The sequence below is a fragment of the Gorilla gorilla genome, chromosome 8, assembly GCF_029281585.2.
Source record: "Gorilla gorilla gorilla isolate KB3781 chromosome 8, NHGRI_mGorGor1-v2.1_pri, whole genome shotgun sequence".
Taxonomy (NCBI): Eukaryota; Metazoa; Chordata; class Mammalia; order Primates; family Hominidae; genus Gorilla; species Gorilla gorilla.
The window spans coordinates 100,032,501-100,059,257 of NC_073232.2; the positions used below are offsets into that span (position 1 = coordinate 100,032,501).

General features: G+C 40.1%; 1 protein-coding gene across 1 annotated transcript in view; it reads left to right on the forward strand.

The window, feature by feature from the left end:
- Positions 1 to 26,757, forward strand: part of PAPSS2 (3'-phosphoadenosine 5'-phosphosulfate synthase 2) — an 88,148-nt gene that overhangs the window by 44,768 nt on the left and 16,623 nt on the right. Inside the window, exons 2-8 of the mRNA XM_004049734.5 lie at positions 4,828 to 4,945; positions 8,696 to 8,931; positions 9,667 to 9,805; positions 10,365 to 10,483; positions 10,605 to 10,718; positions 11,352 to 11,463; positions 22,917 to 23,122. Coding sequence (XP_004049782.1) covers positions 4,828 to 4,945; positions 8,696 to 8,931; positions 9,667 to 9,805; positions 10,365 to 10,483; positions 10,605 to 10,718; positions 11,352 to 11,463; positions 22,917 to 23,122 — 1,044 coding nt within the window. The remainder of the gene's footprint in view (positions 1 to 4,827; positions 4,946 to 8,695; positions 8,932 to 9,666; positions 9,806 to 10,364; positions 10,484 to 10,604; positions 10,719 to 11,351; positions 11,464 to 22,916; positions 23,123 to 26,757) is intronic.

The window sequence follows — 26,757 nt, forward strand, 5'->3', positions numbered from 1 at the left end:
AAGATCATAACAAAGTTCCCCTAGAAGATTAACAGAGCTTGGAGTTTACTGTGGATCTCTGCCTGTGTGGAGAAGAAACAGTCAAACTAGAGGAAACAAAGCTGTCTCTATAGACAAATTAAATTTTAGTGGATGTTCATGTGCACAGGTGGGCAGCAGCACCTTAGTCTAGTATGTTGGGATTGGGATCAGAGTCTTTTTCCATAAATGCAGCAGCATTGAGCAATGTAATTCCACCATCTAAAATCTTATTGTATATTTTCTCATCTGCTTACTTTTTTTGTTTGTTTGTTTGTTTTTGAGACAAAGTCTCGCTCTTTTGCCCAGGATGGAGTGCAGTCACACAATCTTGGCTCACTGCAACCTTCGCTTCCTGGGTTCAAGTGATTCTCCTGTCTCAGCTTCTCAAGTAGCTGGGATTACAGGCATGCGCCACCCTGCACAGCTAATTTTTGTATTTTTAGTAGAGACAGGGTTTTACCGTATCAGCTAGGCTGATCTCAAACTCCTGACCTCAAGTGATCCACCCACCTCAGCTTCTCAAAGTGCTGGGATTACAGGCGAGAACCACCACACCCAGCCTCGTCTGCTTACTTTTCAAAACAGCTCTGTGTTTGTGTGCGTGTACATGGTAAAATTTACAACGAAATACACATTTAGAATACATTCAGTGAGTTCTAATAAATGTATACACGTGAGTGCCTCAAACCCTTATCAAGACATAAAGCATTGCCATCACCCCAGAAGCAACGGCTGTTCTGAATTAGTGCATTAGTTTTCTGTATTTTGGGACTTCATACAAATAGAATCATATATAATATGTAGTTTTTTTGGATAAGGCTTCTTTGACTCAGCCTAATGTTTTCCATTCATTATCATCCATATTCCATGTATTAATAGTCCATTCCTTTTGATTATTGAATAGTATAACCGTTATATAAGTATTCTACACTTTGAGTTGGGTTATTTTCTATTTTCCTATTGATGGACACTTGGCTGTTTCCAGTTTTGAGTCAAATAAAGTTGCTAAGAACATTCTAGTGCAAGTCTTTTTGTGGACACATTTTATTTCTCTTGAATAGATATCTATCAATGGAATTGCTGAGTCATGGGGAAGGTAAATGTAAATGTCAGGGGTTTTTTCCCAGGATGATTGTGCCACTTCATACCTCTACCATCAAAATATGAGAGCACATGTTTGCTGCCATTAGATATTATCAGTGACCTCTCATTTTAGTTTTAATTTGCATTCTTCTGGATGACTAATGACATTAAGCACTTCATGGTTCTTTACTGGCCTTATGTATATCTTCCTTTGTAAAGTGACTGTTCAAATCTTTTTCCATTTTAAAATATTGGGTTTTCTTTTGTTTTTCCTTATTTTTTTTTTTTGAGATGGAGTCTCGCTCTGTCGCCCAGGCTGGAGTGTAGTGGCGCGATCTCGAGTCACTGCAACCTCCGCCTCCCGGGTTCAAGCGATTCTTCTGCCTCAGCCTCCCGAGTAGCTGGGATTACAGGCAAGTGCCACCACGCCCAGCTAATTTTTGTATTTTTGGTAGTGACGGGGTTTCACCATATTGGCCAGGCTACTCTTGAACTCCTGACCTCATGATCCATCCGCCTCGGCCTCCCAAAGTGCTGGGATTACAGGCGTGAGCCACAGCGTCCAGCCGGGTTGTCTTTTTATTACTGAGTTGCCAGTGTGCTTTACGTTTCTTCACATGGTATATATATATATGTGTGTGTGTGTGCATATATATATATATATATATATATATACCCTCTCCCTCAGAGAGTGGAGCCCCAGTTACCTCATCTTTTTGTCTGTCTTTCTCCCCAGAATGATGCCAGGGATTCTTCTTTGTTTAGTACTATATTTCCAGTGCTTCAGATTGCCACTGGCACTGAGTAGGAGCTCAATAAACATTTACTGAAAGAATCAATGAATAATCAAGTGAACTGACTTTTGGATCTGATATTCAGACACAATGTTCTTGAACTTAATGGCATTAATTAACAAGGAAATTGAAAAAAGGACATTTAAATGCTATCCTTGAGGTATCACATATGCTTGGCACCAAGGACACAGAATACCTTCAGGGCACTGGACATGGTGGCTTATGCCTGTAATCCTAGTACTTTGGAAGGCTGAGGTGGGAGTATCACTTGGGCCCAGGAGTTGGAGATCAGCCTGGGCAACAAGGTGAGACCCTATCTGTACAAAAAATAAAAAAAAAATTAACCAGGTATGATGGTGTGCACCTGTAGTCCCAGCTACTTCTAGGGCTGGGGTGGGAGGATAGCTGGATCCTGGGAGTTCAAGGCTTCAGTGAGGCCTGATTGAACCACTGAACTCCAGTCGGGGTGACAGAGTAAGTCCCTGTCTCAAACAACAACAACAGCAACAAAGCCCAAAACAGAATACCTTCAGGGGATTTGTTCACCCAGGGGAGATACTGCTAGACTATCTCATGGAGTGGCCTAATTTGTCCCCATTTATGAGCCCTCTAGTGTAAGCCATCACTGCTGTCTCATCTGCCGCATTCTGGGACTATGCCCAGCCACTTCCAAGTCTTGGATTCCGACCAGATTTGCTTAATGGATGAGCAGAACGTCTAGCTTTAGAGGGTTTTAGATAACTTCACCCAGCTGATCCCACTGTGCCTTTAACCACCTTCCTCTTGGCCCCTTCTGACACTGATAATGCCTGTTCCCTAACCATTGGCCCCTCTGCCTGGCTCTGTCTCACTAGCAGGCCCATCCCCACTCTGTGCTCTGCCTTTCTTAGCACCCCTAAAGGGCCAGGCAGGAAAGGATGGGACAAGTTGATTATGACATCCCTTTCTAGCTCTAAGGAATTCAATAATTCTGATATTCATCCCTAAAGAAATTTATCAGCAGTTATAAATGGGGCTTTCCTAATTTGACACTGAAAGGCCGGTAGGGCCCCCTAAGTCTTGAAGCCATTTTCCTGGTCCCGAATCCAGCAGATTCCAGCCTATCCGATTTGGGGGGTGTCTACAGTGAATCATCTGTATTCACATTTATAGAGAACTTTGCCATTTGCATGTTCATATCTGTCATCTTATGTAAACTGCCAAACAGTTCTAGTTGTAGCCCTCTTTAGTTTCTATTTTCCCGAAGTTTCTATTTCCCAAAGCAAAAAGAGGTGAGTTTTCATTTCTTTTTTTTTCTTTTCTTTTCTTTTTTTTTTTTTTTTTTTGAGACAGGGTCTCGCTCTGTTGCCCAGGCTGGAGTACAGTGGTGCAATCATGGCTCACTGCAGCCTTGGCCTCCTGGGTTCAAGTGATCCTCCCACCTCAGCCTCTCCAGTAGCTGGGACTACAGGCATATGCCACCATGCCTGGCTAATATGTTTTTATTTTTCGTAGAGATGAGGTCTCACTATGTTGCCCAGGCTGATCTCAAACTCCTGAGCTTAAGCAATCCTCCCGCCTTGACCTCCCAAAGTGCTGGGATTACAAGCCACTGCTCCTGGCAGAGTTTTCAAAAATCCTCTAGCTCTTGCTAAAAAAAGTTGGTGCTTTCTTAGCTCTGGTGGGTATGCAAGTGTAATATTTAAACGGCTCATAGATTTTTACAGTTCAGAAACCTGGATTCTGTCTGTCATTAGAAATTCAATTACACACTGCAGACATCTATGAGTAGTTCCTAACCTTTTAATTTAACCATTATTATGGATTTTTTCCCCCTTGGATCATATGTTATTTTCTTTTAAGTCCACCAAAAACTGTATTTATTTGCTCACTTTACCTTTTTTATTCATCAGACTTGTACCTCCCAGTCAGAGTTTAGAATCAGGATCAGATAGTCTCTTACCTCACTAAGCTGATTTTATTACAGCCAAAATAAAGACATTTGATATTTGAATTAGCTTCCAAATCTAATAACTAGTACATTTCCATTTCTGCTGGGCTTTTTGAAAGATTAAAAAGTTCATACATTGACCCTTGAGAAAGTGGAAACAGAGTTTAGTTCTTGTGAAGAAGTAGCCCTGTGTGTTCAGGGACTTCACTCTTGCCTTGTCTCTGATGTCTGAATGGGAGCAACGGGGATATTACTGACTTTAACCCTTTTCACTGCGATCTGGGCCTTTCTCTGGCTCTATAGGGACTGGGGATCAACCACCCCCACCCTAGTATTTCCTCAGCTACTGGAGTATTTGGGTTCTCAGTTCAAGCCCATAGGACTTGGGGAGAACATGCATTCACTGAAACGATGACATTCCTCTAAGGTGCAAATGTTAAAATGTCATGCAACCAGAACTATTACATAAAATCAAAAATTGTCCAGTTTGAATTACACTCTCAAAGGACCATGATGAGTATTCTAAAGGCAGTGTTTGTTTCTAAATTAATAGAATTAATAAATGTTATTCTGTTTGCCAATTATAGAAGAGATACAGTTGTTGAAGATTATTAATGTAATATGCAATTGCATTATAATTGTATTATTTAACAGATTGTGTTGCATGAATCACATGCTGTAATTTAAAAATAATTATTTTATGGAAGCAAAACTGCTTATGAATAACATTAAGTGAATGCAGAATGAATAACTTAGGTACGTAGACTCACAGCTAAGAAAAATATATATACATGTAGCTAATGGCTCAGGGTAATCTGCAGAAATGAAAAAAATTATATTAGAGTGGACAAAGGTGAGTCTCTTTCAAAATATTTTTTATATAAGTTGTTACATGTATCAGTTTTGCAATTAAAAGTTTAAGATGGATTTATATTGGCTCCAGTGAAGAATATGTGTTTTATTAATTAATACTGTGCTTGGTTTTGTCTTATTTTATAGGAGAACCAGCAGAAATCCACCAATGTAGTCTATCAGGCCCACCATGTGAGCAGGAATAAGAGAGGGCAAGTGGTTGGAACAAGGGGTGGGTTCCGAGGATGTACCGTGTGGCTAACAGGTATGTCATGTTCATATATATATATATAAATTGCAAACTGACATGTGACACAATTTTATGGAAATTAGTGTAACGTATTACATGCTTGTTTTATCATTAGAAGGAGGCTGGGAGATGTAGTAGAAAGCCTCGGTGTTAGTCCTAACCCTACCATCAGTGAGAAATAGAGTCAAGGTTAACTACAGAAATAAGAGTCTGATCAAGTCAACTGTGAAAGTCTCTAGTTGTCACTTTTCTCCTCTTTGGCAGGAAAGGACGGGACAAGATGATTATGACATCCCCTTTCAGTGCTAAGGGATTCAATAATTCTCATGTTCATCCCTAAACATATTTACTGGCAGTTATGAATGAGGCTTTCCTAATTTGACATCAAGCATTTGGCTGTCCATAAGGTTTTGGATATTTAGAGATATTCGTTATTGTTGCCTAATGTTTTGACATTCTAGGAGACTATTTCACTTACTATATAAACAACAAACAAACATAAGAATCTGTACAAGAAGGAAAACTAGTAATTTCCATTTGGCTGAGGATTGCCCTTGTTTACAGAAATAACTCGCTGCTGCTGAAGTGACTGAATGACTCTCCCTTTTCTTGTGTTTTTATAGCCACAGAATGTCAAAACTGAGAATTAGTGACAGAACTGGAATTAGAACCTGACTCCCAATAGCTGGCCCTAGGCTGTTACCTTGTACTCTGAGTCCAAGGTAGACAAAATTATTTCTGGACTCAAAAGGAAAAACCAAGTTCATTTCATAGACAACGGTTTTCAAATGGAATGAGCCCACCTGCAAAACTATGTTTATTCAGGTTATAAAATGATAATGTTTTCTAACCTGGAGCTCATTCTAAACAATCTGGCAGGTGGGGACCTGCCTTGCCTCTTTTCTTGCTGTCCTAAATCTTTGCCCTTTTCTGTCCCAACTGGCCTCATTCTTGTACTCTTCAAGTTTTTGCCTTGTGCCTTTAGTTTCCTGGTTTCATTCATGCCTGGACTGTGCATCAAAACAACTTTCTGCAGCCTCCAGTGCAAGGACAGACGGTGAGCAAGGAACCTGCTGTGCTCAAATATGCACCATCCTTCTGTCATTACTCCTGAAATGTTTACCTCAACTCCCCCCAAGAGACGTAATTTGAGCAGTAGGTACAGCTGTATTCTAGAGGATCCCCTCCTGTTGTATGTTTCCCTTCATGCGAAGATCACTGGTGAAAACAACTTTCGTGTTGGGCTATACACACAAAGTCCATTTTCTCTAATGTGACACCCCTTGAAAAGAAAAAGAGAATTGGTAGAAGAGAAACATATCTAAAGGGTATACTTTCTCCTTCTTTACTCTTAAAATGAATTATTTCTTCATTAGAGGAAGAAAAGAATAGATGGCAAATTTTAAAAAATCAAGGCCGGGCTTGGTAGCTCTTGCCTATAATCCCAGCACTTTGGGAGGCCAAGACAGGTGGATCACCTGACATCAGGAGTTCAAGACCAGCCTGGCCAACACAGCAAAACCCTGTCTCTCTACTAAAAAGACAAAAATTAGCCAGGCGTGGTAGTGCACGCCTGTAATCCCAGCTGCTCGGGAAGCTGAGGCAGGAGAATCACTTGAACATAGGAGACAGAAGTTGCAGGGAGCTGAGATCCGCCACTGCACTCCAGCCTGGGTGACAGAATGAGACTCCATCTCAAAAAATAAAAATAAAAAATTAAATTAAATTAAAAAGTCATCTTTTTCTAATTTATTTTTTATTCTTATGTTACAAAGGTAGGCTGCTGACCAGGCAGACCAGAAGAAACAAAATACTTTAAATCCGTAGACTCAGATTTTACCCCCAACTCCACCTCCATGAGCTGTGTGACTTTGGACAAGCCAGTTAGGCTCTCTAAGCCTCAGTTTTCTTATTTGTACAATGGGAATAAAGACAGTACCTGACTTATGGAGGTGTCGATAGAACTAAATCAATAAAAGACAAATGTGCTTTGCACAGTGCCTGGCACATAGTTAAGTTGTCCGTAATTGTAATTAGTGTTACCTCAATGTATGAAAGTACGCGTGCCAACAATCCGGTTACATATACTTACTGTAATTTAGCTCTTAGTTTCCTGAGAGCTGAAGCAAAATGGAAGGACATTCTGTCATTTCTCTCATTTTCTGACACGAGAGAACACACCAGAGATTCAGGAGTGCCACTTCCCCTACCCCACAACCTGACATAAATACTAAGAAGAATTTATCACCTATGTCTTTATTTAAATGAAAAGGAATAACAGAATTACAGACAATACCTTCAAAAATGATTTGATGAAGTTAGTGTTGACACGTTCTTCATACAGCCATTTCTTCTAATGGCCCTCTGTCAAAGCCAAAGGCATGACTTTAAAATATAACTAAAAGTATGGAGACTATTTACCTTTTGCAGATCACCTTCCCCCCCGCCCCCAAATCCTCCTTCCTCTGTCTGTCCTTCATTCCTGCTTTTTCTGCCCTTTTTCCTCTTTCCTCATGTTGTCTTCTCTGTATGAACCTCTTGGCTTTTTTCCTCTGTCGTGCCAAGGTGCTGTCGGACAGAGGCTTGGCACCATGAAATATTCTTAGGTTCAGAGATCTTTAAGACAAAGATCCTAAAATCCTAAAGGACTCATTTTTTTTTAGAGTGCTAGCCTTTAGGGTAGTTCAGATTTAAACTGTTAAATAATTTTGGCAGGTTGTGTTTCTTTCCCTTCTTATGTTCCTCCTCATATGGAAATTACAAAGTGCGTTCCTGATCATTGTGCTTTGAAACCATGGTGGAAGCCACATGGTAACTCTTTTCTCATATAAAGACTCTAGAGAATCTTTACACCTAAGAGTGTGACATATGGCAGCTCTAAATACATCTGCTCCCTAGCTCAGGCCGGCTTCCTGTCTTTATGTTTTGAGAGTCATTTTGGAAACATCTAGAAGCCAAAGGACAGCATGCGGTCTCTGTAAGATGGTTGTTCGGTGGCATCCACAAGGGAGGTGGACTTACCAGTCTCCAGGGGCTGGCTGTTTCCCTCCATTCCAGCTGATTGCTGACTTTGAAGGGGATATGAGACCACTGTCACCACATCTTTTGATTTTTTCAAGAGAATACAGAATCTGGATTTGTATACACAACTTCCTTTTTGCTTTGGAGACAAGGCCTCGCTCTGTTACACAGGTTGGAGTGTAGTAGTGCCATCACGGCTCACTGCAGCCTTGACTTCCCAGGCTCAAGGGGTCTTCCTACCTCAGCCTCCTGAGTAGCTGGGACCACAGGAGTGCACCACCACACCCGGCTAATTTTTTTTGTTTTTTGTAGATGCAGGGCCTCACTATGTTCCCCAGGCTAGTTTCGAACTCCTGGGCTCAAGTGATCCTCCCACCTTGGCCTCCCAAAATGCTGGGATTACAGGCATGAGCCACCACCATGCCCAGCCTGTATGACAACTTTCTAATCTTTAAAACACTCTGCAGCCCAAACAGAACACATCGAGGACCACATGTAGCCCCCAAATCTCCCTATTTATGAAGCCTGCTTGCTTTGAAAAGCTATAATCCTAACACAGGACAAATAGTTATTTCAAAATTTGAGAGAAATGTAAGTACTTGCCTTGTAGTCAACTACACTGATTTCTTTCTTTTTTTTTTTTTTTTTAAGATTTAGTTATATTTAAAATTACTAGATTAGTTCACAATTTGTCATCTTAAACTATCCAGGCTGATGTCAGTCTGTTTTATCTGTTCTGAACAGGTCTCTCTGGTGCTGGAAAAACAACGATAAGTTTTGCCCTGGAGGAGTACCTTGTCTCCCATGCCATCCCTTGTTACTCCCTGGATGGGGACAATGTCCGTCATGGCCTTAACAGAAATCTCGGATTCTCTCCTGGGGACAGAGAGGAAAATATCCGCCGGATTGCTGAGGTGGCTAAGCTGTTTGCTGATGCTGGTCTGGTCTGCATTACCAGCTTTATTTCTCCATTCGCAAAGGTAAAAAAAAAAAAAAAAAAAAAAAGGGCACTACGCACGATTCCCACACACAGTGCAAGTGCTCTCCAACTGCTAGGGGAAGGAATCGGAGAGGGAGGGCATAAGAATGTCTCCTTTCAATTTCCCGACTATTTCTTCCCCCAGTAACAGGCTCTCTCATTTCCTCTATTTAATATTGGTTATATAAAGGAGTTCCTTCCTTTCCAGATGCCAGGGCACCAGTAGACATAAACCCTTCCATGTTCACAATTATAAGGAACGTTTGGTGAGAGTCGAAGGGAAGAGAAAGTTAAACAAGAGAAACTCTAAAGCTCTGTAATTTTAGTTGTCGGAAAAAGGATCTAGCTAAAGAAAAGAGCAGTTCATGGCCAAAGCTTCGGGTTCTATGTGTTTAATACTGACATCACTGAGGTAGAGTGTCACTCTTCTTTTAAATCAGGAAATTTCTGGGAGCCAAACATCAGATGTAGCTTAGAACACATCCTTTGAATGAAATGCTCCCATATGGCCAGTGCTTTCCTGCTAAGAGGGCCTATTTTCCATGGTTTTCTGTGAAAGTCCTTGAGAGAGCTGTGTTTACCAGAGTAAAATTTCTGGACTTTCTCTCAAGCACTCTGCAAAGCACAAACCCCAGTGTTATCTCAAGGCTATTGAAAACCAAAGTACACAGTGTTTTGTGATTTAGAATTTCACCATGAAACCTCTTTTTACATTCTTAATCATATTGCTTTTCAGGATCGTGAGAATGCCCGCAAAATACATGAATCAGCAGGGCTGCCATTCTTTGAAATATTTGTAGATGCACCTCTAAATATTTGTGAAAGCAGAGACGTAAAAGGCCTCTATAAAAGGGCCAGAGCTGGGGAGATTAAAGGTAAGAGAATTGGCTAGTAGCGTCTTTACCAGTTACATAGGCTGTCAGTCCTTATTCTGTCCTCAGAAATCTTCCTTGAGTTTCAAACTCTGTTTTCCAAAATTGCATATAACATGCACAACTTTTTATCAGATCATGATATATTCAGTATGCCCAGAGGCTTATTAAAAGGTAGGGTTTTATTTTTAAGAATTGTCATCTCAGCCATATGCAATAAAGTTCAGAGAACTAGAATGGATATTTATATGTGAGTGTGTGTGTGTAGAGGAGTGTTTCAGAGTTCTTCCTTATTCTTGTCTTCCTTTTTGATTGTAATCATCTATAGAGGGCTTCAACTTAGCCAGCCGGATTTTGTTGACAGTTTGGGGTTTTCCATATTGAAAATACAGCTATATATTTTCTTACTTATGGCTAGAAGTCAAGGATGGCTATTTGACCTTTTCTGTTAAAGTGTGAATTTTCAGTTTAATACATTATTCCAACATGTGTTTTGCCTTATTGATTAAAAAGGTTCTTCTGTCAATACAGATGCGATGATTGTCACCCATATGCTTTGCAGGATTTACAGGTATTGATTCTGATTATGAGAAACCTGAAACTCCTGAGCGTGTGCTTAAAACCAATTTGTCCACAGTGAGTGACTGTGTCCACCAGGTAGTGGAACTTCTGCAAGAGCAGGTAGGTGAACCGGTTGTCTTTTTTTATATGTTTAATAAAATCATGAAAGACAATCTATGCCTCTTTACTGAAGCATTCTTTTTACAGTTTTCAAGTTTTTACCAATGCTGTTTCATTTCAGAACATTGTACCCTATACTATAATCAAAGATATCCACGAACTCTTTGTGCCGGAAAACAAACTTGACCACGTCCGAGCTGAGGCTGAAACTCTCCCTTCATTATCAATTACTAAGGTAAGTGGGTGCAGACTGGTCAAATAATTAGGCTTAATATCAGTCATTATAATTTATTTACAATTACTCTTAACAATAAGAAAAGTATAAATAAGGTGCACATAATGTCCATAAATAAAACACTCCTTTTTTTCCAAGTTATTTTTAACCTCTTCTCCAAAGAAATCTCTCACCAAGAATTGCCACAAGACAGCTGATCAATGCCATGTATGGAGGTGACTGGGAAAATAACTTCTGTATTTGCATTGGACAATTTTACATAGCTGTCATTGTACCAGTAAGTACATCTGGTAGAAAAATATAGCCAAACCAGGATTTTTGTGGATAAAAGAAAGAAAGAATAAACAGTGAATTTTCAACTCAGTTGCACATTTTGGGAATAGATACAACCTAAAAATGTTCAAATAAGTCATCTCAATACAAAATCTTTTCACCACTATTTCATAGGAAACTTCCAAACTTAAATATTTCTGGCCCTTAGATCATGGGTTAGCATAACAGGTGGGGACACTTAAAACATAGAAGGTTCTGCCCTCATCCTCCTGTTAACTGAATAAGAAAGGACTTCCCTGGGGCCAGATGCCTGGAAAACAGAACTTATGAAAATGTTCAACTACTTTTTGTGTTTTGCAGCTGGATCTCCAGTGGGTCCAGGTTTTGAGCGAAGGCTGGGCCACTCCCCTCAAAGGTTTCATGCGGGAGAAGGAGTACTTACAGGTTATGCACTTTGACACCCTGCTAGATGGTATGTTTTTGTTGTTGTTTCTTACTCTTTGTTGTTAAGGAAAAAAAAAAATCTTTCCCAGAAGTTTTGCAGGAACAGGAAGTTAGTCTTTGGTTTGCAAATCTTATTGCAAAACTATTTGGATCATTTACAGTGTGCTCCATTCTATTATGTTTAAGCTTCCATTTTTAGGATTTTTTGGTTGTTCTCAAAGGTTGTTCCTTTAAAACTAAGGAACTGAAAAATGGTCTAAAGCCAAGAGAAAGACAAGTCTGTTTCGTCTCCACTTGCTCTTTGCTGGTGCTGATATTCAGAAGGTAGCACTCAGAAGTACCATTGCCACCTGCTAGGGACATTCCTAGGGCAGCCAAGATGAGGTCAGCACATGTTGCTGACCTCCATGGCACCCTCCACCCTCCAGGTTGCTCATGTCAAGCATTATTGCAACAACTGCTTTCTTTGGTGCATGCTAAAGTGTCAATGTTCATGCCCACACATGAAATATATTAAAATGGTTTCATCCACTACACTCTAACAAAAGAGCATTAAGGCAGCTTTCTGGCCATGAGCTGAATGGCTTTTAGAAAACCAATCTGGTCAAGCTCAGAAGCATGTGTTATTGAGAAGACTTCCGGACCCTTCTGTGATCATTTCCTTCCTAGAACTGCCTGAACTTATCAAATAAACTTATCTATTTCAAGACCTTCGGGGAATGGCTGCTAAGTGGGGAAGGAGTAGAGGTAGAGTCACACTGAATTTGTAATACTGAGCAGGGCTCCAAGCCTTTTAGGAAGAAAAATCAAATAAGATGCTCTTTTTTGGGAAAGGTGTTCATGTCCTGTGTTTGTGCCTTTGCCTGGGGAATGGGGCATGAACTCAGAATCAGAACTCAAAGACTGATCAGCATGGGCCCTCTTCCCTTATTCTTTTGCTGTGACAGATAACACCCCACAACCTGAATCCTTCACTTCTCAGATTAAATAATATTCCCCAAAGACACTTAGTTTACTTCTAGCTTGCTTTAACAACAAAAATAATAATGCATATCGCTATACCACGTCTCTGTTTTCAAAGCATTTTCTCAGGCATTATTTCATTTGATCCTCACAAAAGCCCTAGAAAACAGGCAGCAATTATTATCCCACTTTACAGATGAGGAAACTGCCTCAGATTAAGTGATTTGCTCATAACATTCATAAGTGAAAGCCCAAGACCAGAGTCCAGAATCTTAGGAATCCTTGCTCCTTACATACCAGTCTGCTCTCCTGATGTCTTTTCCAATAGAATCTACAAGGCCTGATGGTCTACAAGGAAGGCTGACTTTTATCTTGATGTCTTGATTTTGACACATGCTGAACACCGACTGCCTGAAGTAAAGGTCATTGGACTTAGCAGCTAGCCATGAGCAAGAGGTTGATTTTGAGCATATGAGCAGAGCTGTGGCCAAAAGACAAGTGAACTACATTGAAAGAGGGGGCCTCATTACAGACAACAAGGTGCTGTTGACCTTGGACAAGTGTTCCTTTCATAAAGAAAAATACTACGGTGGTGGAAGTGGTTGCAGAGGTCAGTGTTAATGGAAATCAGAGGTCCTTAGCCTGAGATCTAGGACTTCAGGGTGGGCTAACAGAAAATCCTAGAGGCAAAAATGTTTGTGTTTTGATAAGGGAAGGAAGGAGCATTTTCCTGGGTTGAGAATTTATAGCTTTTGATAGATTCTGTTTTTTCCTTTAATTATTTTTTATTTTTTAGAAACAGGATCTTGCTCCATCACCCAGGCTAGAGTGCAGTGGCATGATCATAGCTCACTGAAGCCTTGAACTCCTGAATTCAAGCAATCCTTCCACCTCTGCCTCCTGGGTAGCTGGGACTACAGACATGTACCACCATGCCTGGCAGATTTCTAAATTTGTTTTGTAGAGATAAGGTCTCACTATGTTGCCCAGGGATAAGGTCTCACAGTGTTGCCCAGGCTGATCTTGAATTCCTTTCCTCAAGTCATCCTCCTGCCTTGGCCTTGCAAAGTGCTATTATAGACAACAAATTCTTAAAAGAGTCTGTGATCCAAAAAGATGAAGAACAGCTAATGCAGATAATCCATCTGGATTATTTAGGCAAAATCTCTAGCCTTTCTTTTACACTGTCTCAATTTCATTTTATGGGGGTTTTTCAACTTGCAAAACCCATTGATTTTCTTTTTTCTTTTCTTCTTTTTCTTTTTTCTTTTTTTCTTTTTTTTGAGACAGAGTCTTGCTCTGTCACCCAGGCTGGAGTGCAGTGGCATGATCTCAGCTCACTGCAACCTCTGCCTCCCGGGTTCAAGCGATTCTCCTGAGTAGCTAGGACTACAGGTGCATGCCACCATGCATGGCTAATTTTTGTATTTTTAGTAGAGACAGGGTTTCACTATGTTGGCCAGGCTGGTCTTGAGCTCCTTGACTTCAGATAATCTGCCCGCCTCAGCCTCCCAAAGTGCTGAGATTACAGGTGTGAGCCACGGTACCCTGCCAACCCATTGATTTTCTATTTCTTATTTGATGCTCACTACCGTGAGGTGGATGAAGCACTTATTATTGCTCCCAGTTTCCATGTAATCCAGATGTCTGTCCCCGCAAACCCACCAGCCTGGGGATATGAATGAGGTTACCTTCCCATTAATACTTGAAGCCTACTAGTTCCAAGCCCCTACCTGCTCATGCAGAAAGCCCAGTTCTTTCAAAAGCCTACCCAAGTGTTTTTGGGAGTCCCCAAGGGGTGCGTTTCCTGTGTTCCTGAGTCAGGGCCCCAGCCATGTGCCACTTGCTGTGTGGATCTGTGGGCCTGTCTGTACTCAGAAGTGCAGATCCTGCTGGGTCACTCCAGCCACCAAAGTTTTGGTGCCAGTAGGGCTGTTGCAGTTTATGGACTCTTCTTCAAGTGGGAAAAATTGTTTCCTTCTTCTGTATTAACCTCAACTGAAGACTGTCTAGGAGGTTGCTTTAGTTCCACAGTGTTAGAGAATTGAGTGAGGCAACTCTTGTAAGCTGTATAGATCCCTTTATCCTCATGTGGCTCCAGTGTGGCTCTGTCAGGAGGGTTCAAGATCAGATGTTTTGCTATTTCCATATCCTTTCCCCTTCCAAGCTGCAGGGCCTGTGTCTGAAATTTTCTGTAAGATTCTTCTTTTCCCTGTGGGAATTATCTGCTGGTTCCACCATCTACCTCTGCAAACAGAGTCCACTGGACATACTTATACAACCCCAGTTATGATCAGGATTCTGAGCTCTGCACAGCCCACAGAAGCATCCTAAATGCCTGTGTAAATTGATAATAAAAATAGATAATCAGGGATACGATGTGCTGCCCACCCCTACCACTCGCTGTATGTTAAGTTACTTTGGGTCTAAGTAGAGGCAGAATATCACAGTGGGTGAGAGTGTGAGCTGCGAAGTCAAACTGTCTAGGTTTGTATGTCAATGATTAGTTATGAACCTGGGCCAAATTACTTAAACTCTCTGGGCTTTGTTCCTTCATCTGTATAATGGGGATGTTAATAACTGTACCTACCTACCTCATTGGATGTTGAAAGTTTAAAAGAATGCCTGATTCAATAGTCAGTATTTCATACATATTAGCTATTATGAACAAACCACTCTGCATACAGTTAAAAGAATTTGTCAGGCATGGTGGCTCATGACCGTAGTCCCAGCTACTCAGAGCCTAAGGCGGGAGGATCACTTGAGCCCAGGAGCTAGAGTCCCACCTGGGCAACATAGGGAAACTTTGTCTCTAAAAATAAATACATAAATAAAAGAACTTGGAGTCTTGAAGAGACTAAGTGACTTTATCCCTAGTCACATCAATTTGGAAGTAGCACAGATACGATGTTCATCAGCTAGCCAACAGATATACACTGAGTGCCCCCATGTGCCAGGGTTTTTCTAGTGGCTGGAGATAGAATGGTAATGAAGGCAGGTGAGCTTGCTGAGAAACACAGTACAGTCATTTTCTGAGACCTAGTCCAGTAGGTCCTTCCCGCCCCCCATCAGTGGTTGTGAAACTTTCTTTTTTATTTTCTTTTTCTTATTTTATTTTATTTTTTGAGACAGAGTCTCGCTCTGTTGCCCAGGCTGGAGTGCAGTGGCGCGATCTCTGCTCACTGCAACCTCTGCCTCCTGGGTTCAAGCAATTCTTCTGCCTCAGCCTACCAAGTAGCTGAGACTACAGGCGTTTGCCACGAAGCCCAGGAAATTTTTGTATTTTTAGTAGAGATGGGGTTTCACCATATTGGCCAGGCTGGTCTTGAACTCCTGACCTCAAGTGATCCACCTGCCTCAGCCTCCTAAAGTGCTAGGATTAGAGCCATGAGCCACTGCGCGCAGCCGAAACTTTCTTTTTTAAACCAGAGAATTCTTTATTTCATTTCAAAAATCAGAGGCAATCTACACAACAAAATGGAACTGCCTCACTCCCCCAGTAGAAGGGAGTAGGGGCTTGGGCTCCCTTTCACCTGGAGAGCAGCCTGGAGGGTATCAGGAGGAAGCCATTTGAAACGCAGCAACAGAGGCTCCTGACAGTGCCTCACCTGATGGCGTTTGGACTGAGGAGACAGAGTTAAATTCTAAAAAGTGATTTATTTCTATGTCAGAATGTTGGGCAAGATATCATTTATATAGATATCATTTAATTGTAACCAATTCATGAAGGTTTGAGTCACTGCCATTGAAAATTTGAAATGATCTCCACAGCCACAGACATGTGCCCACTTTTGTCTTCCTTCAAACAATTGCAAATTTCTTAATTACCTACAATCTGAAAGCAACATTGTTTTTATTCTGACCATGTCTCCTAAAAATATTTTGTTGGTTTTAATTTTCTCAAAGGTTTATATTTTCCCCTAAATTTAAAAATAAAATAGTTCTGTCTACTCAGTCCAAAAGCCAAAAAAAAACCCCAAAACAAAAACCAAATCACTTGTTAGAGTATATGATAATTGTGTAGTATGAGTCATTCCATATTATTACTCAAGAATCAACTTTTATATCAGTGTATCATATCACTTTATTTCTCACTAGAAGTATAGTTTCAGGGTTGTCACAGACCCTTTGATCATAAATGTCACATTTAAATTTAAAAATGGAACCTCAAGCTTGTGTTGACTGATGGCATCCAAGTAGGATCAAGACAGGGGAGCCTTGTGAGACTCCATCATTTAATGGCTATTCTTCTGCAGCTCTGACTTTCCAAGGGAGGGTGTGAGAGCACTCTGCATATATCACCAGCACTTATTGAGCACCAATTGTGTTCTGACACTGGAGTTTGACATAGATTATTACATTTAATCAGGATAATACCACTGTGAAGATATTTTGTCCACTTGAGAATATATGTATTAGAAAGGTTAAATAACTTATTTGAAGCCTAGACTTAAATCCAGGTTGTCCTGGATCTAATGTTGGTGCTTGTTCTGCTGAGCATATTTTCATGTCCTCTAACCATGTGAGATTCTAGGATGTTCTAGGGCAGTTTGCTTCTATACTTGCTCCCAAAGCCTAGTTTGGAAACTATTCTACAGTGGTTGTGAGATCACATGTTTGCAAGAGAAAACTTCTTGGTGAAGCTGGAGGGGATATTAACATATGTTATAATTATTTTAAAACAGATATCTCTTCCCAGTGGATGGAAAAATAAATAAATAAAAAATTAGAAAACCAGATAAACATCTGAACAATGCTTTTGGATTGTATTGAACAACATTCCATACAAGTTCTGATTTCACCAGCTTTTTGCTATTATATACTCTCTATTTTTAAAAATAGCATGACAAATCTAGTATATTTGTATGTTGTATATGTGAAGTGTCATAATAGGAATTTGTTCTTTGACATTGTTGCTGTAAGATTCGTTTGGTGGAGAGCTGAAAATGTTTCTTAATTGTGTTTATATTTCCCTAGGCATGGCCCTTCCTGGTATGTACTTTAACTTTCCAAGTAGCTAAATTATTATAATTATATATGTTAAATTAACTGGAAATGGTTAAGAACATAACTAAAAGAAAATCTACATTAACCAGTTGGAATCGCTATTAGTTCATGATCCAACCAGCTATAGTAGAATAACACTGTATTTTTCTTTAGACTGGAGTCCAAACAACAGGAAATTTCCCAACCAGATGTAGCTATTGTGTATGATGTAGCATTTGGCTGACAAAAGTAAACTTGTTTATAAATTATCATTGTACATTTTGTTCCTGAGTCTTTTACATTTATGATCCTCTTCCAATGACTGTTGGTCCTCATTTAGTTTCACAAATCTGGAAATTTTTTTCCTACAGTGTTTATAAAAGATTTTAAGTTGATGAAGAATAAATCAATTTAAACAGAATGTACCTGGTTGGATTGTGTATGATTGTACTTCATTTGTTTGCAATGTATGATTATGCATGAACTTAATTTCAAGCCATTATGGTTGCTTGTTATGGAACTGGGAGTAAATATACATTTGCTGTGACTGTAAACTTCTGCACTGTACAAGAATGAAAAGGTAAAATTCTGAATATGTCATCTGTCTTTGGTATTGCTTTCATCATTGTTGTTTTTCCTTTAAAAAGCCCGGTTAAACAATAAAAAGTAATTTAGGTTTTGCATAGAAACAGTCCCAAACAACCATGAAGCAGATCTATAAGGCTAACATAGAAGGCTTGAAAATTATTGAAAGCAAAAGAAAAATCATTCCATTGAACAATAAGCTATCTCTTGGACTTACTGTGGTTAAAGAACCACAATATTCTTTTTCAAAATAAGATATACCACAATAAAATAATCAAGGCAGTGCCCACCAGAGCCAAATGAAGCACATGAAGGAAAAGGCTGAAAACTCAAGTCAGGGTTGAAAGCCATGGGTGATGTTTCAGCACAGTTCAAGTATTACATCTTAGTAATAGTTGGATACGTTTATATATTAGAAAGGTTGATAAAGATGATAGGGAAACTACAGTAAATCTGTGTATACACATGTAGTGTTGTAGCTACAGGCTTATAAGATCAGTTGGCATTATTACTTGGCAGAACTCCTTTCTATAACGTCCCACAGATTCACTTCCTTATTGAGACAACCTGCCAGAGTGTTATTTAGTCATTTCAGATTTTCACTCAAGGCCAAGATGAAGGTAGATTAGAGGCTAAATTGGTCAGGAATCTAGTGGACAAGAGGAGGTGGCTGCAACAGTGAAACATCCCTTGGATTTCAAGTCAGAATACTTGACGGAAGGCAACGTTACAGACGTGTTGCAGGCAGCGCTAGGTTCTTTCAGCACCCTGCTCCACATTTTGCTTTGCATTTTGCTTTATTTCGGCCAAGTCATTCTTTATAAGCAGAGGCAAATATCATGGTCTTCCTTTCAGCAATGTGGTCAGTAAGCAATCCACAGAAAGCATGATTTCTAGTGACAACGACAGCATTTCTGAAGGGGTTATTCTTTGTTAGCCTCTCTCCCTTTTCCTCAACTAGACTATGCAGTGGATTTAATCATCTTCCATCAGCAACCTCCATTAACATAGTGCTTTACAGTTTGCCCCCTGCAGCAACCCATGGAGATACATGTCATTTATTAGCCCATTTTTCCAGTGAGGAAACTGAGTTTAGAAAAGTTGAATGACACACATAGTAAAAGGGAGAACTGCTGCCTTTGAATTTAGTGTTCTCTGCAAAGGACTTAGCTGCTCTAATTGCCCGAGAACGTTGAAACAAAGAGTTATTTGAGTGACAAACCATTGCTTTCTGTACACAGTATCTAATTTGTGGTTTATAAAGGGTCTCAAAGTATATTGCAGGATTTTATGATAGACCGGATTTGTTTATTGCCAGCAGTTGCTGTCTATTTCCGGTGACATTCTTTAGGTTCTAGTAACCTTTGGAGAGTGTTTAAAAGGTGCAAAGTGATATGCCTGGAAAGTTTAGTTTCATAACTACTAGGGGGAGTCTTATGCCCCGAAGGAATACAACTCTAATCTTTAACTCAGTCAGAGGCCTTCTAAATGTTGCATTGAAAAGTTAGGTTTAAATGGCTTCATTAATCATGGCACATTCCCTCAAGTCCATAAATAACTGCATTTGCTTTCTCTGGAGTTAAATGTTTTCTTTATTCACCTTCCTTTCATTCTCTTCTGAATCTTGAACTTGAGAACTCTCACAAAATTGTCCCTAATATTATTTTGTGTTATACGCTTAACCATGAGCCCTCATTTTCTCATCTGTGAGTATAATTGAGAGACTAGCCTATTTGTGAGGGCATCATTGTAGGAGGAACACCGTTTTGTACATTTTTTTACATTATCTAGAATCATTGAGAAATGAGATGTTTTTAGAAAGCCAAATTTTATCCCTTTAAGCCCCAGACTGAAAACCAACTACACGTTAACTATCTTATTTAGAAACATTTCAAAATAGTCTTACTAAAAAAAAAAATGTATTCACTCAAAAAAAAAGAGAATATGTTCAATATAAAGGAACTTTTAAAAATGACTCTGTCATTATTAGTTTTACCAGTTATTAAACTGGGCACTAATGTAATGGTGCCCTGAAGATGGGGAGACCTGTGGGATTGTTGGCTCCCACACTAAAGAACCCCCATAACTCTGTATTTTAGTTTCAGTGTTAGAACCTTGTGTAGTCAGGGTTCTCCAGAGAAACAGAACAAACAGGATGCATATCTGTGTGTCTATCTATATACAGATATGCATCTCTCTATATAGACATAGATATAAAATATATGTAACATATTTAAATAAATTTATATATATGCATGTACATATATTAATTTATACATATATTAATTATATATATACATTATTTTAATAAATTATTTATTTATTATTATAGAGCCTTATCTCTCTGTGTATTATACATTGATATCTATATATAACATATAGATATTATATCTGAATTATATAATATTTCTGATATATATCTGAATAGATAATATATCTGTATGTTACATATGGATATCTATGTATTATATATAGGTATACAATAAATCTCTCTCTGTCTATACACACACACACACACACACACACACACACACACATACACACATACACACATAGAAAGAGAGAGATTTATTTTAAGGAATTGGTTCGTGTGATTGTGGAATCTGGCAAGTCCGAAAACTGGGAGGCTGGGGACCCCGAGAAGACCTGCGGTTCAAGTCCACAGGCGGTCTGCTAGCATAATTCTCTCCTTTTCTGGGGAGACGAGTCCTTTGTCTAATTAGGCCTTTGACTGATTGGATGAGGCCCACTCACATTCTGGAGGGTACGCTACTCAAAGTCTACTGATTTAAATGTTAATCCCATCTAAAAAGTACCTCTACAGAAACATCTAGAATAATGTTTGACTAAATATCTGAGTACTGTGGCCTAGCTAAGTTGACATATAACATCAACCATCACAGTTTCTATGTGTATTTTTTCAGTAGTTTTCCTGTCTCTTCCTTTGTGGTCCAGCTGTCATTGGACATTTCTTGCTGCTGAAGATGTAGCTTCTCTGAATACCACATTCGATGCCTTCTAATTTGCTGTGCTGTATACTGAGAAATCAGAACACCCTGTTTATTTAAATTCCTCTTAAAGCAAGAGACTCAGCATAATGGTGAGAGGGGCTAACACTCCAGAGAAAGTACATGTGCGTTAATGACTTGATGTCATTTTTCACTCCTCTGTGTTTTTGGACAGATGATTCTCAACTGTGGTTGCGCTAGCAAGACCTGTGATTCCCAGATAAGTGAGATTACCAGTATCCTAAAAAATATTTAGGAAAGAGGGAGCAGGAGGGGGAAGAAAAGGTGATTTTATTCCGAAACCACCATGAATAACATCAAGAGGACTGCTCGTTTGGGATCCCATAGATTAGTGGGTTTTGTTTTGTTTTTTGAGACAGGATCTTGCTCTATCACCCAGGCTGGAGTACAGTGGAGTGATCAGGGCTCATTGCAGCCTCAAACTCCTGGGCTCAGGTGACCCTCTTGCCTCAGCCTCCTGAGTAGCTGGGACTACAAGTTCATGCCAACATGTCCAGCTAATTTAAAAAAAATATGTGTGTATACACACACACTCACACGCACACACACACATATTTTTTGGTAGAGATGAGGTCTTGCCATGTTACCCAGGCTGGTCACAAACTCTTGGCCTGAAGCAATCCTCCCATCTTGGCCTCCCAAAATGCTGGGATTATAGGTGTAAGCCACTGCACCTGGCTGAAAATACATTTTTTACAAGTGCATGAGATGGGTACAGAAAATAGAATGAATAAGATCTAGTGTTTGATAGCACAACAGGATGACTATAGTCAATAATAATTTAATGGCTGGGCACGGTGGCTTACGCCTCTTATCCCATCATTTTGGGAGGCTGAGGTTGGCAGATCATGAGGTCAAGAGATCGAGACCATCCTGTCCAACATGGTGAAACCCCGTCTCTACTAAAAATACAAAAATTAGCTGGGAGTGGTGGCGCATGCCTGTAATCCCAGCTACTCCGGAGGCTGAGGCAGGACAATAGCTTGAACCTGGGAGGCAGAGGTTGCAGTGAGCCAAGATCGTGCCAGTGAACTCCAGCCTGGCGGCAGAGCAAGACTCTGTCTAAAAATAAAGTAAAATAAAATAAATTAACGGTGCATTTAAAAATAACTAAGAGGATAATTGGATTTTTGTAACACAAAGGATAAATGCTTGACGTGATGGGTACCTCATTTACCCGGATGTGATTATTATGCATTGTATTCCTGTATCAAAATATCTTATGCACCCCATAAGCATATACACTATGTACCCAAGAAAGTTAAAAATTTAAAATTAAAGAAAAAGGTGAGTGAGGTATTACCCAGATTGTAGTTGATTAGTATTAAAAAAGACAAACACACAGCTGTCATAAGTAACTTATTATACAAAAAATGCATATTCTCATTCCCATAGATTCATATCAATTATCTGATTTTTTTCTTTGTTTTCAATTCAGTGTATTGGTATGCAGATAGAGCCTAAACAGGTAATGAAATAAGAGACTTGCTTAACGTTCTTACAAGTTTCATTTCCAAGAAAGACTAGAGTTTTGTTTTGGTTTGTTTTGCTAGCTTAATTTTATTTAATTGGGTTTTGGAAAATTTTAAACTCCCTACTGCATTGAGGTCAGGACTTAGATATGAAAAGGGAACCCACAAAGAGGCGTTTCCAAAGTTAGATCACTTATGGAGGCCACCTCCATGATTTAAAACTCAACCCACTTTTCACATATGCTCCACTTGCTTTGGGAAGCCCTTCAAGGACTTGTCATTATAGAATCTAGAGAAACTGGTGCAGCTAACACAACTACTTGGATTTGGGTCTTAATGCTTCTTGAAGGAAATGTTTGGAAGGGGCATTGTGCACATTTGATTCATGCTTCAAGGATGGCACACCTTATATCTAGTTTTCGTGCATCACATGGCTCTTTCCACAGATGGCGTGATCAACATGAGCATCCCCATTGTACTGCCCGTCTCTGCAGAGGATAAGACACGGCTGGAAGGGTGCAGCAAGTTTGTCCTGGCACATGGTGGACGGAGGGTAGCTATCTTACGAGACGCTGAATTCTATGAACACAGAAAAGAGGAACGCTGTTCCCGTGTTTGGGGGACAACATGTACAAAACACCCCCATATCAAAGTAAGTCACAAAACCTTTGGAAGGACTTTCTTGAGCTATTTAAACTGAGAAGAAAAATAACTTTTTAAAATTCCTTTGCAAAGGACTTAGAAAAACTGGGATTAGGTGGAAGAATGTATTTCTAAGGTAGAGTTTGCAGGCTTTGCCTCGGGAGATGTTTTTAGAAAGGTGCAAAGAAATGTCTTTCTGTTTGAGGTCTGGTCTCAGTGACCTCTTGAGTCCTCAGATTCTGCAGTGGCTGGCATCCTCAGCTAAATGGGACCAGATAAGTAATTTAGTCTGACAACATGAGTAGAGGAACAAAATCATAGCTGTAGCTATGCACAAAACCATAACCAGAGCTTGCAGCCCTGTCCATCTTGAAAATGCACAAGGAACATAAGTATCTTCATAAAGAATGGACCCAATCAAATGCTGGAACAAGAACTCAGAGTTCATGCTCTGTGGCTAGTGAGGGGGTCAATGATACTCTCTTAGTAAATGATACTCTCTTAGTAAACAAAAATCAGCACAGATAGTGGCAGAGTTTCCAGAGGAAAGATATTTTTTCAGTGGATATTTTTAAGATTGAAAAAAATGTGTTCATCTGATAGGATCAGGTAGGGTCTATCATGCCTAAAGGGAAAATACACTAACTCCTCAGATTCCTTCACAGCTGCTAATTACTGTCGGTGATGGGGTGGGGTGGGATTTTATGAAGTTGCTGGCTGTGGTTCATTTCCCACAAAGAAAAATACGTGAAATTGAATGGTAAAACCATCCCTCATCCAAGATAAGAGCAGTAGGGTGGAAATGAAAAAAGTCATATACTACTAATTTGGCTTCTCAAATCTCCCAGCATGTCCCTTTCAGCATGTTCACAGGAAGAGAGAGCACTGTCAGACCCAGAAGACTCTAAAAAGCCTGTGATTAGACAAGGCATGCCCTCCCTCTGGGCCTCAGTTTCTTTATTATAAAAGGAGAGGCCAGGCTGGGCACGGTGGCTCATGCCTGTAATCCCAGTACTTTGGGAGGCCGAGGCCAGCAGATCACCTGAGGTCAGGAGTTCTAGAACAGCCTGGCCAACATGGTGAAACCCCGTCTCTACTAAAAATACAGATATTAGCTGGACGTGGCGGCGGGCACCTGTAATCCCAGCTACTCAGGAGGCTAAAGCACAAGAATTGCTTGAACCCAGGAGGCAGCGGTTGCAGTGAGCCAAGCTGCCAGTGTACTCTAGCCTGGGTGACAGAGCGAGACTCTGTCTGAAAGAAAAAAAAAAAAAAAGGAGAGGCCAGACTCAAAATAACTGTAAGATCTCTTCCAGCCTCATGACCCTGTCAAAAGATATGGCTTCTTTTGGTCTTCATTTTTGTTACAAAATGTTCCAAGATAGGAAAGACCTTTCTAAGTCCCCTGTTTGTGGCCTCTGAAGACCTTCTCTATCTGAACACAAAAGGTCAATGGCAAGCAAAGCAGCTTTTTCATTTATTTTTATTTTTTAAAAATTTTTATTTATGATTTTTTGAGATGGAGTCTTGCTCTGTCATAATCATATAGGTTTGGGATTTTATCTTTACTCAGTGACTGAAAGAATAGCAGCCTTTGGTTATGGTTATGTCAGCTCAGATATTTCTACCCTTTGGGAATGATATTCTCATACACACGACTAGCACTAAAAAAACCTGAAGAGTTTCTTAAGTGATTACAGGCATACCTCATTTTACTATGCTTCATTTTATCGTGCTTCACAGATTTTGCTTTTCTTTTTTTTTTTTTTTTTTAACAAATTGAAGGTTTGTGTCAACCCTGCACTGAGAAAGTCTGTGAGTGCCATTTTCCCAGCAGCGTGTGCTCATTTTGTGTCTCTGTGTCACATTTTGGTGATTCTTATGATATTTTAGATTTCTTCATTATTGTTATGACCTGGTATGGTGATCTACGGTTAGTGATCTTTGATGTTACTATTTTAATTGTTTTGGGACACCACGAATTGCACCCATATGATGGCGGACTTAATTGATAAATGTTGTGTGTATTCTGCCTTCTCCACTCACTGGCCATTCCCGCATCTCTCTCCCTCTCCTTGGGCCTCCCTATTTCCTGAGATCCAACAATATTTGAATTAGGCCAATTAATAACCCTGCAGAGGCCTCTAAGTGTTCAGGTGAAAGGAAGACTCACACATCTCTCACTTTAAATCAAAATGATTGAGCTTAGTGAGGAAGGCATGTAGAAAGCTGAAATTGGGCCCAGGTGCGGTGGCTCACACTTGTAATCCCAGCACTTTGGGAGGCCAGGGTGGGCGGATCACTTGAAGTCAGGAGTCCGAGACCAGCCTGACCAACATGGAGAAACCCCATCTCTACTAAAAATACAAAATTAGCCGGGCATGGTGGTGCATGCCTGTAATCCCAGCTACTTGGGAGCTTGAGGCAGGAGAATCGCTTGAACCCAGGAAGTGGAGGTTGCATTGAGCCGAGGTAGCGCCATTGCACTCCAGCCTGCAACAAGAGCGATACTCCGTCTCAAAAAAAATAAGAAAAAGAAATTTGAATTAGGCCTCCTGGGCCAGTTAGCCAAGTTGTAAATGCAAAGGAAAAGTTCTTGGAGGAAATTACACACAGTGAGCTAACAAATGATAAGAAAACAAAGCAGCCTTATTGCCAATGTAGGGGTCAAGGGAAGACTTCCCCTTTGCCCCCTGAAGTTTTGCTGAAAAGGCAACTGACAAAAGGCAGATTAATGAGAAAAGGCATCCAGATTTATTAGTGCACACAGGGGGAAAATCACAGAGTGATTACTCCTTACCCCGATGGGGTAGAGAAGCTTATATACCATCCTGAGATTATAGAAAAAACGAGGGCTCAGAGGATGGCCAAAACCAGGTTATGGCAGTAAATCAGGTTTTGCTGGTAAGACAGGTTATGGGAGGGAGGGAAGAGAAGGCCTGGGTAGCAAAGATGGTCTTGTTACATAGATGAAATGGAATTTTAGAGGTAAATGTTTCTTTCAGACCTTTAAATGTGTCAAAGTCTCAGTTAATGTTTCCTAGATCCAGCAACGGAAGGCCCTTAGAGAAAGCCTGGCTGTATCAATGTAGATTTTCTCTTCAAATGCAAATGTACCTCACAAAAGGCAGATTTTTAGCTATTTTTGTATTTTCCAGCCCTTTTGAATAGCCATCTTGAACTATGTCAAAGAAATATATTTTGGGGTAAAATATTTTGGTTTTCTTAACAGATATGGAGAAGGTTTGAGTGGTCTTGTCCAACCAGCTACAACATTCCCTTAAGCCAAAACACCTAATTCAGAGCAAAGCCCTAACTCCCTTCAATTCTATGAAGGTTGAGAGAGGTGAGGAAGCTGCAGAAGAAAAGTTGGAAGCTAGCAGAGGTTGGTTCAAGGGGTTTAAGGAAAAAAGCCATCTCCATAACATACAAGTACAAGGTGATGCAGCAAGTGCTGATGTAGGAGCTGCAGCAAGTTACCCAGAAGATCTAGCTAAGATCATTGATGTAGGTGACTACACTAACAACAGATTTTCATTGTAGAAGAAACAGCCTTCTATTGGAAGAAGATGCCACCTAGGATTTTCAGAGCTAGAGAAGTCAATGCGTGGCTTCAAAGCTTCAAAGGACAGGCTAACTCTCCTG